General features: G+C 35.6%; 1 protein-coding gene across 1 annotated transcript; it reads left to right on the top strand.

Annotated features, from left to right (window-relative positions):
* Positions 1-1,350: 1,350 nt before the first annotated feature.
* On the top strand, positions 1,351-8,981 carry LOC306884592 (protein LBH-like). The gene is made up of 4 exons (XM_079440585.1): positions 1,351-1,848; positions 5,307-5,391; positions 5,835-6,036; positions 6,199-8,981. The coding sequence occupies exons 2-4, from the start codon at positions 5,308-5,310 to the stop codon at positions 6,249-6,251; spliced, it is 339 nt and encodes a 112-aa protein (XP_079296711.1). The 5' UTR covers positions 1,351-1,848; position 5,307; the 3' UTR covers positions 6,252-8,981.
* Positions 8,982-16,876: the final 7,895 nt, after the last annotated feature.

The raw sequence follows: 16,876 nt of genomic DNA on the forward strand, positions 1-16,876 counted from the left end.
ATACATAATAATACTAAAACAGATCAGTTTAAGTGTAGAGCCAAGAAAGAGTTAAAATAATGTAAATGTACAGAGACAAGTACCAAAGGCTGGCACAAACAGTTCATCGCAAGGTGATGTTTAGAAAGATACTACAGCCCAGCCTAATATTGTACACTATCTTACGGGCTGTTTAGGAGTGATATTCGGCTGTGATGTCCTGTTCTCCAAACGCATTTGAAGGTTTTATCAAGTTATAGGCCTAATCCATGAAGATACTTCATAACAACTTCTCTAGCTCCGATCATGTTAACTTCATTAAGCTCATTATCACTGATGCAAACTCGCATCTCACTTGAGGAGGCCGCTGATTTACCATTTACCCCATGCCCTAAGTAAAATGTGACATTGTGTAGAAAAAAATACTCCCCCCTGTGAGATGATTATGGTTTAGCTGCCTTGACCACAGCTTCAACTAGGAGAAACCAGTATTTTAGGGTAAAAAAGGAAAGACTGTCCATTGCCACTGAGTGATATACAGTGTGTTCTCCTGGAGATGCAATGGCCTTTACTCTGTGTGCATTCTTGTGGTTGCTCAGATATTGGATTTACACCAGCTGGCCAGCATGTAGTCTGTGCTACAGTAGTTAGTCAGGCTCTTAGTAGTAATTAAAAGATGTACTAAGTGTTCTGTTTTTTACAATCATTTGTAAGGGATTCACATTTCTGAGTCAGGGGCCAAAATCACAAAATCACATTTATTACATCTTACGAACCAACATTATTATACTCCTTTTGTATTCTTCTTCTTTGGCATTTAAGATAAAAATTACCAAATGTGACTGATAACACACTGTTAAAAGCAAGTTTAATAATTGCGGTAATATTTTCATAATACACAGATTTTCATTAAAAAAAATGTGGACAGCACTAAATAAAGCATAAAAACTGAATCTTGAAAAAAAAATTAATAATGAAGGAGTAAATTAATAAATTTTATGATATATTTTTTTGACAAATAGTAACAGCATGTGGTGGGGATTAAAAGACTAAGGAGACATACTACTAATAAAGCGCACTGCAGAAAGTTCAGCCAATCAAAAATGTAATTCATTACAATTTCAGTACAATAATCCGCGGTAACTGAGCAAAACAAAGTGTGCGAAATATGGAAAGCAGAATAATTCAAACTCGTTGAGGGTCAAAGAAAGGGTAAAATATTGATGCAAACAAACAAAAGGCCTATAAATATGCCTACATCAGTGGGGAAAAATGTAATGATGGCCAATAATTACTTTTAGCAGCAGGGGGCATGAGCGATCTATAACCAACAACGTGAGAGATTTCACCAGTGTTCATCTTCCTTTAACCAGACACGCTCTCTAATATACATTAAAGCACGCAATAGCTTTACTGTAATATCATTAACGAGTAACATGAAGTATGCGCATCTTTCTGAGGAAGTTTTAAGCCTTTTCTTTGTACCCTGTCGCTTCCAATAATTAGCTTCAGTGGTTCAGGTCTCTGAACTCACCCAAACACTTGCGTAATAATCATCATCTGGCAGCAGAGATCCCAAAATGACACGAGCAAACAAGCTGTGATGACGATGTGGATGCGTGCTTCTCATAACCAATCGTTGGGCGATTGATGTTGCATGCATGCAGCTCTCGACATGTAAATGAATGACGTTGGCAGGATGAGCACCAGCACTGTGACAGCATTCAACAGTAACTTTCCGCTGCAGGTCAGATGCGCGCGCGAACTGGACAGACTGGTGGGAACAGAAGCTGTGCGAGTTTAACGGGAGGATATACTCAATATAATAACATTCCTCGCGCTTCAAGAACTGAAGGGGACTAAATAAAGGTATGTCATATATGGGATGGAATGGTGGTCCATCACAGTTTTAGTCTTAAGAGTGAAAAAGAAAGTATTAAAACCATATACGATGAAAATAGCTTGAAAACATTATAATTAGTGTCTATATGCTTTTAATTGCTTGTAAGGCTATTGGATTGATCAATATATCTGACTAAATTCAATTTGGCACTTTTTTTTTTTTTTTAAGATTTTGCATTTGTATTTACCTTAATGGAGTTACATATTAGCCACACTTACAATATATGAAATATATATACATTAAAAAGGAATTAGCCTACTGTAACAGTGAAAACATGACTTAACTTTTAAATATCTGTTGTAATAGACATGCACATTAGTAAAATCCTTTAACTTTATTTTTTTGCCTTGTTATGTTTCTTCAAGAACATGTTTTTTGGTCTGTCCCAGCCCTGTGTTTCTTATTTCTCTTTGTTGTATTATCAAATATGCACAGTGAATATTAAAATAAAAGCTAATGTTTTCTAATTATATATTTGTTTAGATTATAGGTTTTATTAAAATGTGCCGCCAGGATATGCATCAACACTGTTGCATCCTAACTTCCTCTAACTAACATATAATTGTTATCACAATGATGTCCAATTTCATAATAAATAAATAAATAACTGACATAATGACAGTCATCCAAGGATTTGAACTCTTGAAGGACGAGGATTGTCAGTATGGGGACGATTTTAAATATTCAGCCCCGTTACTGTATGGTAAACAACTCATTAATAAAAGGGCCATGACACTTGATGCCATGACCTTGCCCACTTAAGTATAGTTATGGCTAAATTCGCTAAAAAAAGTAAATTCTGTTTGTTTGTTTGGAAATATAGCTGTATGGAAATATAAAAAATATATATATAATAACAACAACAAAATTAAAAGGCACCCATGTCATGGACTGACCATAAAATTTAAATATATGATGTCATATTTCCCACAACATTCTCCACACCTCTTGGCTGTTGTATGTTTGGTCTAGTCTAATTTAGCCTACCTTGATGCATGGGGTCTAGAGTGTACATATGTGTGTGTGTGTGTGTGTGTGTGTGTACTTGTTTATGCTACATTGTGGGGCATACAATGTCCCCACAAGGATAGTAAAACTTGACATTTTTGACATTTTTAAGAGATAGAAAGGGTTGAGTTAAGAGATAGAAAATATCATTTGGTCAGTATAAAATTAATAGAAGTTTATGGATAGTTCCCACAATTCACAGAAACAAACGTGTGTGTGTGTTTGTTTGTATCAATGCCCATAAGCAAGGGCGGAATTTACAAGAAATTATTTTGAAATAATTTTAATACAGTGCCAAAGGCCTCTGGTTGCCAGACAATTTTTTGGATTGCAAGCACTGACGTCACCATACATGCCAAATCATGTCTAGGCCTTTTGTGAGTTCACTGAGAGTGACTGTTTTATGATTATTATTCATGATAGATTACAGTCATGAAGGAAAAGAGAGGCTTTCAAGATTTTAAAAATTTCCAACTGGTGAACTGATCAAGGAACATTATAATATGCTTTATGGCATGTTTGTCTGTTTTAAAAGCAGAGTTGAGCTGCCTCAGTATTCGCCCTGAGCAAAACCATAATTAAAGGACAGCGTTAAGTAAGAGGATCTATCAGTGTTGTTCTAATGACACCATAATGTAGACATAAAACACACTGCATTTAACAGCCTCGCCATTCTTTGCAAAATACCACTCAAACAATTAGACTCAGCATGCTCCTAATACCGCTTCCCTGGGAACATATTTTCTAACACTCCACAGAGATCTGTTTAATATTCTCTTTCACGCTTTCTCCTTACTACGCATCCAAAAACTAAAATACGGTTATATAGCCTGTAACAAACTTTAGGAAGAACCTCTTCACAGTTCACTCAGAGCTGGCCCATCACTGCAACAGGTTCCCCTTTTTCAGTTAATGACTTCTCTGTCTGGCTTTTTTATAGTTATTTTAGCATTGTTTAGTGTTTAATAATTTGTATTACTATTGTAATATTTATGTAGTCATCTTAATTTGAGTTTGTTTTAAAAATGCGCTTTTTTAATTTTTTTTTGTGGAAAACATTTCAGTTCTTTTTATTACTTCACCTTAAACTTATTTTATTTCAGTTAGTTGCAACATTTCAAGTTTAAGCTCTAAAGTAAAAGAGGTTTTTCATCTAATATTAATGTTTCATTTATTTCAGATTTATTCTAATTAATTCAAACTATTTTTTAGTTAACGATAGCAACACTAGGCACTACAATTTGATAAATTTGGGTCTCATTGTCAGAATAACATGAATAGTTTTAATAGGCCTTTGTACTATCTAGCCTTTAACTGTTGAATAATTGAACAGGATTTGTGAGTGTGCGTGAGCGTGGGTGTACTAGTGTGTCGGGTTATGTGTTCACAGTTTTATTATCCTTCAGCATTCGACTATGACTTCTGTCTGTCAGACTGCAAACAGAGTCGAGTCCTTCAGACCGCCATCAGCTGAATGAATATGATGGAGGCCTGTTTCATTATTTTACCAAGCATATTTGCATACCCACCTGCAGACACCCGTGTTGTCCCTGTCACGCAGCCTGGAGCAAAGTTTAGGTGGCGTGTTTGGTTGGTGCATGCTGTTAAAACCATGACAGTTTGAATGGGTGGCAGGAAGGGATTTTTTAGGGATCACGGACTGAACAAACATGCAAATGTGCCAACTGACTTGTTGTAGCATGAATTTAAATCAAAGTGTCTTTTTTGTTAAAGGAATAGTTTAGGCACAATGAAAATTGTTATTATTTACTCACCTGCTTCCACCCTGTGTTTTTATTTTTCTATGAAACTCAAAATTAATGACCATGATAATCCAAAAATTGAAAGATCTCCTTTTGTGTTTCATGGAAGAAAAATAGACTGGACTGAAATGATGTCATAATGTTAGTATTGAGGTGACCTATTCCTTCAGTATTGCTCAAGCTTATGTTTTGATGTGCTAGTGTTATAATCTGAATACCATTCAGTGTTTAGTGAGGCCCGTAAGATTTTATGTTTATTCATGCATTAAATTGATCAAAAGTGACATATTAGAATAATTTCTGAAGGATCTTTGCATCACAGGAATAAATTACATTTTAAGATATATTCAAATAGAAATAAACCACTTTTGTAATAAATTTATTGTATTTTTTATCAAATAAATGCAGTGTTGGTGAGCATAAGAGACTTCAAACACATTATTTTAATGACGGCAACTTTTAAACTGTAGTTTAGGCTCTATATAATTTCTATCTAGGCCTATATAATTTTTGGCTGCCAAAAATACTTTCATCTTCTCATTTGATTCATCTGTAGGCCTTTATTTGTATAATACAGAGGTGAAAATAAAAATATAGGATGCTGTGTCGTTTAGATGAATTTTAGGCTGATTTATGTTTTATTTTCCCATTAGAATGACAGATATAATGAACAACCCAGAACACAGTCGAGAAGACTTCTCTGTGAGTGACACCGGAGAACAAAGCGTTTCCTTTCAGGTTGGTAACTAATCATTTCATTGGTCATTTCACCATCAGCTTCAAAACACACACAACAAATAAAAAATTACAGAAAAGTCCAGTCTTCCAAAGTCATACAATAGCTTTGTGTGACAAATACACTGAAATTTAAGAAATTAAAATGACAATGTTGGCCTGTTTATCATTCAGAGCTATTGTATTGACACTTTTGGTGTTATTTCGTCACTTTGTGGCTCGACAGCCCTGGTCCACTTTCACTTTCGTTATAGTCTAGTCCAGTTATTCTTCATTCCCTTTTGTGTTCCATGGGGAAAAAAAAGAAAGTCATACAGGTTTAGACCAAAATGCGTTTGAGTGTGATGACAGTATTGGGCTTTACTCTTCCTTTAAGTCAATAAACTTACAGTAAGTGGAACATTCAACATCTCTGACAGATAAAATCGACCATCATCTATTTTCAGATTTTCCCAGACACACAGGAGCGCCACCCCAAGCTGTTCAAGCGCCTGCCTTCCATCGTAGTGGAGCCCACAGAGGGAGGAGAGGTGGAGAGCGGAGAGTTACGTTGGCCCCCAGATGACCTGAGAAGCACAGACCTTTCCAGCCAAACACACACACCCATGTCCGCTTCACAAACCCAGATATCACACAGCCAGAGTACAGGTGTGTAAGAGAATAATTCAGGAAAAATGCATGTTTTTCTCTCACTACACTACAATGTGCAATTATCTAAAGAGGAACATCTGCTGCCTGAATTCTGCTTATATGTGTTTCAGTTTAGAGAAGTTCATTTATAAATGACTCGCATGCATTTTCCCCCCTCAGATGAAGTCAAGTGCAGCAGCCTGGAAACATCAGGGGCAGCTGAGCGTGACTGAAATTAAATAAATAAGTTGTCACAAGTCTGCCATTATCACAAGTTTCGGTTCTCACTAAATTTTCACACTTAGAAAGACACAAATACTGACAAGCAACACAAGCAGCCAATCTAGCAGGCAGGTGCGAATAAGATCAGAGCTCACAATGCTATATCTGAGCACTCTCACATTCATGGCTTTAAAAAGACTTTTGAAAGTCTTTTGTACTTTTTTATCTGTGGAAAGTGGCTATAACAATCTTACATTGCCTTCAGACTTGAAGGCCTAGTTTGTCTTTCCTGATGCAGAAGTGTACAGTATCCTCTACATCTATGTCTGAGAATGTGTAGAATTTGGATGACACAACAAAAATGGTGCACGCTTAAGTTGAAAATATGAATGTACAGAATATTATTCAATATAAATGTATAAAAACACACAGTTCCTGGATCTCAAGTAAGCCAGTCAGTTAGCCAGTATTGCTCTATTATTTAGCTTTATTGGCCAGCTGATTTGATTATTTCATTTAATACATGCATACTTATCAAATAAATGGATGTAAAATATTAAATTAATTTAATGTGTGAGATGTAAAAATCAAAAAGTGATACAGATTTAAACAAACACAGCAATGTGGGAAACTGATTGCCAGGTCCACTACATAAATATTTGACCTCAAAAAGTTCAATTGCAGCTTTCTGTCGTCAAATATTTATGTATATGTACTGTTTATGTATATTGGCCAAACAGAATCAAGTATTCCAGAGAGCCGTGTAATGAGCACAACACACCCAATGGTTTTGGATGCTTTGATGATCCATGTCAAATCTAGAGAGAGATGTATTGATTTGTTATGATGCCCTCCACTTTGATGTATCCCAGAAGCCTGTGAATGCATATTCTAAAAAGATTGCAGTGACCACTATGAATCTCTCATTCATGTGAAAATTATTCATTACACGCTCGGCGGCTGAAAACTTTATGCGAGGAGACTCCATCCTCTCTCCACACCATCTGACTGAGGATTGTGAGGAATGACTGCTAATGAACTTCAAACATGTCTGCCTGTCAATCAGCCTGAGGACAAGGACTTCCTTATATCTCCAAGCCCTGTCTAACTTTCTGCAGACTTGAAATTATTAGAGGCGTTTGTGCACATACACAATATTTTCAAAGCACAACTGCTGGAGCTAGAGTCCCGCACTGGACTACAGACAGAGACTGCAGCTATTCTGGCTATAATTAGTTGTGTCTGCTAAGACAAGCATTGTGTGCTATTACTATTTTCTTTCTTAGGGCTAGGAATTTAAACAGACACCTATCCTTGAGTATTATAGAACTTATTCTGAACCGCTTGTATAACAGGCATGAATGATACACCAAATCATGCTGGGAAATACTGGGAAGGCCAACTCCAATATTGTGTCTGTGAGTATTGCACATATAGGCTTAAGATACTTAAATTTTCATGTATATTTTTTACATAATAGCTACTCGGACAGTAATAGTTTAGATGTTGTAGTAATATTGATATGATTCTTGAACCACTTCACAACATACATTGCCGTACATTTCTAAATTCCCATAGTGAAAATGCCTTGATGTGTATCTATGTTGTTTATAGTCTATATTTTGAAATGGCCAGAATTGTCTACTGTAATATTTTCATAATCCCGTAATTTAAGGCTTGTGTTTGCCATAAAAACATGTCTCAACACTATCATACCAGGTGTCTCCATCAGGATTTTGTGATATTTTTTATTGGCATGCATTGACAGTTGTGACTTTTAGTACTTTTTAAAGAATAACTGGAAATTACATAATTAACCAGCAGATACATCTTCTAGAAAACCCTGATCAGAATGTTTTATTTTATTTTAGATTTCTATTTAAGATGTGTACTCAATTGCCTTCATTTCATCATCAAATTTGTTGTAATCATTAATTGATATTTTAATATTACACTTGCTCATTTTTAGTTTGTTCATTTGTTGGTAAGTTTAAATAAAGATTAATATTACATAATCGCTGAGTTTGTGTTCTTCAACCATTAAAGCCGTTCTCCTTTGTTTAATCTATTCATATTTACACCATTTAGCTCAGAGAAATGTTTTCTTAAGCTATTATTGCATTGTTTTGTGTAGTTTATCATCCCGCACATTAAGTTCTTTTCTCTGCTCAATAGCCCCATTATTCCCAAAATGGCAAGGAATAATGGGGATTTTGTTTGGTAGGAGCATTTTCATTTGATCCTGTCAACCACAACACAAGGACACAACACAACACCTTCCACCACCCCAACTTCACCTCCATCATTATTTGAATTATCTAACATCTAACTCAAATCAGGTTGTAGTTGTAAATTAAACAAAGATTATTGGAATATGTTTTGCAAGAAAAATACTATTTTGGTCTTCCTGCTTTAAATTTTCATGTTTAATTCAATGTTTTGCTATTTCTTTGTAATAATTTGTGACCTTGGACCATTAAGTGTCAATTTATTGAAATTGAGATTTATACATCACCTGAAAGCTGAATAAATAAGATTTCCATTGATGTATGGTTTGTTAGGATCGGACAATATTTGGCTGAGATACAACTATTTGAAAATCTGGAATCTGAGGGTGCAAAACAAATGTAAACATTGAGAAAATCGCCTTTAAAGTTGTCCAAATGAAGTTCTTAGCAATGCATATTACTAATCAAAAATGAAGTTTTGATATATTTACGGTAATAAATTTACAAAATATCTTCATAGAACATGATCTTTACTTAATGTCCTAATGATTTTTGGCATAAAAGAAAAATCGATAATTTTGACACATACAACAATGTATTTTTGGCTATTGCTACAAATATACCCCAGTGACTTAAGACTGGTTTCGTGGTCCAGGGTCACATTTGTGAAATTTCCTAGCAATTGCTGAGTCCAGTGTAAAAACACAACACACAGACAAGGCACTTTAGAAGGCACTTGTATTTAAAGTGAAATCACAATCATTCTAGAAATAAGATGATTATGAATGAGTGATTTCAGAATGAGACTGACCACAGAGTCCTTGTGTATAAGAGCACTGAGTCCTAAAGATAAAGGGGGCATGAAGAGATTAAGCTCCCATGGACCTCTCTGTGATTAACATGACCCTGATGACTCGAGTTCAGTCTGCTGCATGTCATGGCCATTGTTTCCTCACTGATCCAGAAATCCCATGACAACATGACATGCACTCTACTTTCACTGATCACATCTGGCACTTCAATAATAAAGGAGTATTTTACTCAGAGATGAAAATTTGTTGAAAACCTACTTACCCTTGGGCAATCCAAGATGTAGATGAATTGTTTGTTTGTCAGAACAGATTTGGAGAAATTTAGCATTACATCATTTGCTCACCAGCACGTAGATCCTCTGCAAGTGAATGGGTGCCGGCAGAATGAGAGTCCAAACAGCTGCTAAAAACATCATAATAATCCACAGGTAATCCACACGACCCCCCTCCATCAATTAACATCATATGAAGTGAAAAACCTTGTGATTGTAGTAAACAAATCCATTATCAAGGCGTTTATCAACTTTAAACCATCAATTCTGGTCAAAATACAAGTCCATAATCCATAATAATGCTTCCTCCAGTGCAAAAGTCCATCCCTTGTTGTCATCGCACATCAAAATCCACCAACACGTTTGTTTAGAACTGCTTTGGACTGTTTCTGCTCGTAAACAGTGCTTGATCTGTGTATATTTTTTCTCTCCTGATTCAGGCAAGATGACTTTTTCCCTGGAGAAAGCAATATTATACTGAGGACTCTATTTTAGTATTTCAGACAGAGACAAAAGTTTGTAGTTAAAAACATCTTAATGATGAGTCTGTTAATTGATGGACTGGAGTGGTGTGGATTACTTGTAGATTATTGTGATGTTTTTATCAGCTGTTTGGACTCTCATTCTGACGGCACCCATTTACTGCAGAGGATCCAGTGGTGCTGAGCAAATAATGTAATGCTGAATTTCTCCAAATCTATTCCAATAAACAAACAAGCTTAATAAATTCAAAGCAAATTTAAAGTTTTGGTTGAACCATTCCTTTAATGCCACTGTCACATCACCATGCTAAGTATCTTAATATGAAGTTCAACCTGTTTATTTTATGAATTCAAGCCCTGAATAAATGGCTCTACTGAAACACGAGTACACTATTTTCAGATTTGCATTGCCTGTCTTCAGTTAATGTCATTGTTTTCCTTTTTATCTCTTTTCCACTTCAGTCAAAACCCCTCTGTGCCTGCGCTGGGTAACTATGGAGATGGTTCAATGTAGGGGTTTGGTTACATCAGACACGGATAGCGGCACTTGACCTAGTTCAGCTGGAGCCTGATTAGCAACACAGCTATCAGCTGCATGCTCCTCATCATTATTATCATCAGAGCTGCAGTCCCAATCTTACATATTTGTTTGTTCATGCCATTTGGTGAGATATAGTCTGTTTTAGTCTTTTAAATTCTATCAAGGGTATAAATGCATCAAATCTATGCTCAGAGGTGTGCTGCTCATTCAACAGTCTGCCGCACTGAACGGTGCTCTAGTGAAGTTTCTCTCTGAAGTTAAAGGAAGAGATTCACTTTTGTCTTCTCCTCACTTTGTCTCTGCTGGCTTCAAACAGCTGATTTCAAATACAGCCAGGTGAGATGGTAAGGAGGAAACACTTCCATCTACACACATGCACAAACATGCGTGCAAACACACACATACTGAATATCCTCCTGCAGTCAGCAGAAATAAAGGAGTAAGTCACCCAAAAACTAAAACTTTTGTCATCATTTTCTCACCCTTAGGTAACAGGTTGTTCCAAACTACACTGTAAACTGTTTTGAGTTTTTACAAAAGAAACTGTAAAAAGTCTGCAGTTAAAACCTGTTAATTAGTTGATTCTAACCATATTCTGTTATTATACATTTTGTTATTTAGTGAATGTTTATTGCATTAATTTAGTGTCATTTGTGTTACTGAAGGTATTTTGTCTTTTTGTGTATGACTCTGTGCACTGTCTATATATACATGAGTACTGGCCAATTTTCAGCTTTACCACCTGTATTATTATGGTAGATTAGCATTAACATTATAGCACTTAATAAAATATACTGTTAAGTTGTAATATACAGTAAACTGTGATTTAAAATATACAGGCACCAATATGGCATACCATAAACTGAAACATTGTCACCACCATGTCATGTTTTAAAGTGAATTTATGAGAAATGTAAATTGTTATTCACTAATATTCATTCTCTCCAGTGAACTTAGGAAAAGCTGTCATCAGGTCATTGAGTCAGTGAGTTTGAGAATCAGATCAGTCTGATTCACGATTGAATCATATATACCGGAAAAGTGTATATCATCTATTCAGTGAGGCCTGACTCATTTGTTATCAAATCAGACATTGCTACATCTCTCATGAAATCGACAAGGAGAGCTAGAGCAGACAGTATTATCCTTTGTGAACTACAAAAAAATTGGTGAACTATTTCTTTAAATACACTTTTAATAGGTCAGTATGTTGCAGTAATATTACTAAAAATAACATTTAATCGTGAGCATTCTTATTATATTGGATTCGTTTTTTTATTTAACACCCTCTCATGAGTGTTGAATACTGTATCCATTTGTGTTTTAGACAATAGGAAATAATTGTTTTTCTTTTATATTCTCCCTCTCACTTTTGTTTATCCATCTGTCTTTCTATATACTAAAGTTGTTGTTTTTTCTTCTCCATTAACCTCTTGGCAAACCTGCTAAATGTCATCTCAATCAAATACCTACTAATGCCATCCATAAATTGTTGACACATGCTGTTAAAGATAGTTGTGTGTTTTTCTTTCTGTACTTGCATGAACAGTGGTTTTCAATCAAGTGTGCACACGTGTAGTGTTTTAAAAAGTCTTGTATATATATAGCACAGAATAGGTTTATTCAAGATTTGAAAAGGAAAGGCTTTTCCTGTTGTTCACCTTTTAAAAGAAGAAATATTTATAAGTATATTCAATCAGTTGAGAGATGAATGAACACAAAACAAGAGAAATTGATTCTAAAGTAAGAATGACACACGATCCTGTTATGGGAAGCTCTTCATTTGCAGGCATGTATCTATGCAAGTGTGTGTGTTTGAGCATCTAAGGAAATCGTGATGATGCATTATTATGAGAATACTGGCTGAAGTCATTTGGACAGGAAGTGAAGCTAGATATGGTTAAGTTTGAGTGTTCCTTGTTCCGGTCTTTAGTTTAACCTAGTTTTCTGATTTCAATACACAAGCATTATATAGCATCCATATTATCTAATAGTATAACATCTAGTATCTTAATATTAATGTGCAGTATCTTAATAATAATATAATCATTTTAAAAGCTTGTTGATTTATGTAGCTAAAGAACATCCCTTAAATGACCACATATATTTCAAATCATTTCAAACGTGTGTTTATTTTTAACTGATCACTCAATTTGAGCATGCTTGTGTGTATCGCATTTTAAAATTTGTATTAGTGGCAGGGATTTTTTTTTAAACATTCTTTCTGCAGGTTACATCATAATGCCATTATGGTGAAAATTTGCAGTCTTATGGAGTGAATCCAACATTCAAATAATTTTTTCAAACTCTCTAATTCATGCAGGAACAAACAAGTGACTGATTTATGAGTGAATCGTTGAATCATTCACTCAGCCAATTAGTTAAAAAAACTGGTTCATTCAGAAGTGAAAAACTACTATGTTGCACAGCTTCTTGAATTTGTTTGGAGCAAAAACAGACAATGTAACTTGCAATATTCTGGAAGTTACTCTAAATTAGCTTATTGTTTATTTACTATATAAATCATAATAGCAATATATAATAATATAAATATATATCATAAAGACCAGGATGGCACTGGCCCACACTGATGACTGATGACAGTGTACATAATTAAAGCTATTAGAATATAGTAATGGTGTGGAATGGTTCGGCAGTCTGTCTCTCATTAGTAAAATTATAAAGTCCGATTTGCTTTAATGAATTGGTTTTAAAGGATTTCTTGTAAAGGAACAGATTCTTTCAGAAGTTTTGAGTTTTGGCATTCCGGCTCCTTTTTGAATTACTATGTCTCAGTTAGCCTATATAAATTAGGGAAAATTCAAGTTGTTTTATTTATTTTAGTATAAATGTATCTTTTCTGCTGTTTCACAAATAGTAATACATATAGCAAATCTAGACAGGTGGAGCTGGGGGAGGTGGAGGGTTTCAGAGGAACTCTGATAGCATGCTTCAAAACCAGCTTACCATGAACACAGGAACACACGTTTTAAACATTGAACAGGCAATCCCATTGACTGCAGAATCAACAGATTCAGCAGCTTGTGTCATGTAGTAAATGATGTGACTGCTAGAAGATTGCATGTAAATTACCTATCAGTCTGCGCATCTAGAGTTACAATATTCATGCACTTGTGATATCGCTATAAGTATATTTGACCATCATAAACTTCACAGAAAATCAGAAAACAGCACATTTTCTTTCCTCTCTATTAGTTTAACCAAACTCTGTTTTGGGTTCTGTATCTTTTGGAAAAATTTGAGTTGATATGTACATCAGTGACATGAGACTGACACTGAATAGAGAGTTTCCTAAACGTCATCCTTTTGATGATCTCGTGACCTTGGTGCACACTGATTAGTTTCACACCTCTCTGTTTTCTCTCACTATGTGACTGGTAGTGTATGCCTACGCTTTTGCTTATTTGTGTAGTCTATTCCACCTACTCAGGCAAGTTTGGCTCAGGTGACAGATGGATCATGAAGAGCCTGTCACTTGTCTGTCAGTGCTTGTTTGTGAAGACAGCATTCATGAGAACTCTATTATAAGCCTTTCGGTGAACTGAGGGTGAGGCTTAGGTCAGCTTACACAATGACATAAAGATCAGGAGGGTCAGTCCATTTGGTGCCACATAAAATGTGAAACCTATCCTTGTTCATTTATTTTAATTTAGGGAGCATAGAGGCATATTCAACCGCCAAACAACATTTATACTTTTACATCAAAGAGATTCAGTCAGACACCATATAAAAACTGAACTCTGGGAAGATACTGCCTCTGGGTATCTGAATGGAAAAACTAAGTCATGAAGTGTGAATCTGCCTGCTTTGGATCAATCTAGGTCAATTCATCTTCGCGTGTTATTATTGATTTTTAAAACTACACCATAAAGATAAAACGGAATCAAATGAGACGCATTGGGACTTGAGGGCTACTTCTGCCTTTGTTACCAATTCTGTTTGTTCTTACCCATAATGCAGTTCAACTCTCAACGGTGACTCTCAATCACAATCTTTCAGCACAGGGAGCCACACTAGCTTGGTTTTGATTTCATCCCCAGACACAAGCGCATTTGAGGAAGCGAGCACATCTCTGATGCAGGGAGAAAGAAAAGAGAAAGGATGTTTCAGGGTCAGCAAATGCAGGATTACATGCAAGAAAACCATTTCATTCATCCCTGTTCGTGTCAGCCATGGTTGTTTGCAAAGTTGTGCTCATTTCACTTCAGTCCTTTGTTTTGCGTCTGGCTGTAGACCTATTATGTATGCAAAGCTGTACATTTGCATCAACAAAATTAGCTTCTTGCAAGCAAAAAGTTCCCGTGTGTCCGCATGCTTGCGACAGATGTTTGTCGGTTAAGTTAGTCATGTCATTTTCATCTGCGTGGCAGAGGAAGAAGCAAAATACTGTCTCCAGAGCTACAATGCAGCCGATGTTTAATGCATGACAGGTCTTTACAAAACCAATAATTAACGCACAAAACCAGTAGACACAGGCTATAAATACAACGCTTCACAGGGAACAATAAATGCAGACATACTCAATTACTGTCTATGTAATATTGTGCAAAAGATAAACGGGTTAAAACAGGAAGTTATTTACTTTAGTGCAGAAGTGTAACCAGGCAAGAACTTTTTTTTTTAAATTTTTCAAAAACAAACAAAACACTACTTTTTAGAACTCCTCCTAGTCTCACTATTCACTCAAGGAGCAAGGGAACGAAGGAGCGAGGAGACGAGGAGATACAATTCTAACAGTCTTTAATGGAATCCAAACGCCAAGGAACACAGGGAACATGGAGACATCGAATGAGGTTGCAACTAATGGAACTAAATGGGGACCAAACGAGAACAGGAAAACCAAATATGGACATGAGGGAGAAACTAGGACAAGGAGCACATGGCACAAAGACAAACACGAAACAGGCCCATAACCCTAACACCTAGGCTGTTGCTATGATTTTCATGAAAATCAAACCAGATCATCAGAGCATACTGATAAAAAGTTCAATTTAAGTTGATTAGTCAAACCAAATAACACCAAAAATTCACCAATTATGCCAAAATCTTTGAACTTTGTCGAAAAATGCTATATTTTACAAATGCATTGGCGTATTCTTACGAAACTTTGTATGTATTTTTGCCACCATGGTCTGAAGGTGCTCAAAATGTTTCAGGGCAGCGCCCCCTTATGGTCAATAACGATTTTAAAAAATCCAAAAAATGCTAATAACTTTTGATTATTTTTTTATATTGTCTTGAGACTGGTCTTGAAAGATTTGTTGGATCATGCCGAGAACATCAATACCAGTTACGCCATCGGCTGAACTTCTTGTCCACCATTTTGATTTATGCTGAAAACTTTTTCTAACTCCTCCTAGACCATTGGTCCAATTTTCACCAAATTCAAATCAGTTCATCTTCAGACCATTCTGGCAAAAAGTTATGGATTTCATATCAATAGACTAAACAGTTTTTGTTTACCACATTGACAAATTTGATGGCATGATGTGTGTCATGTCACCTCACACTAAAAACCACATCAGTTTGGTAATATCTACTGGTAAAATCATATTACAAGATAGCACTTTTACTAAAGTCTTCTTAAAATGTCTTTAATGGCTCCTCATTTTGCCTCTGTTGTGCTTGGCCTCTTAATTGCTGCTTGCAGCTATATTTTTGTACTATATTCACAGGATACAAAGAGCACCATAGTTACAGTTTCTGAAACTAAGAACTAACAAACAGATGAATGGCAGTGTTACAGCTGAATACAGGTTTCTTTTGAAGCGAAATGTTGCTGTTTCTAGAAACGAGAATAGAAAACTAGGGCAGTCTCCTGTTATTTTTAGTGAAGCAATAATCATTTGAACCAGTGCTCAGCCCTCGTTAGCCATTAATGCAAGATTTTAAAAATGTAAGACTCAAAAAGCAAAAATGAATTTTTGAAGAAAAAGTGGTGTTTGCCTGTGTAAAAGTGGTTGCTAGTGTGTTCTTGATGGTTGTTAGGATGAATGTTATGCATGGTGCAAGTTCTGCAGCCAAGTTTAGGGATGGTTGAAAAAACACAGATGCTGTGCAATAGTAGTAATAAAAGCTCTTTGTCTGATAAGAAACAGAACCTCCATATGAAACATAAATATGTAAGAAATGTGTATAAAAAGTGACTGAGAGAAGGAAAAATCCCTGTCCAAATATATCTCTAGCTTTAAGTTTGCATGTATCTTTTTCAACTTGTGTTTTTTTCCATCTGCACAATGTCAGTGTTAAATCCTGCAACTGATCTTAGCCTCATTAGCCC

Source organism: Barbus barbus (assembly GCF_936440315.1).
Source record: "Barbus barbus genome assembly, chromosome: 18".
In the NCBI taxonomy this organism is placed as follows: domain Eukaryota; kingdom Metazoa; phylum Chordata; class Actinopteri; order Cypriniformes; family Cyprinidae; genus Barbus; species Barbus barbus.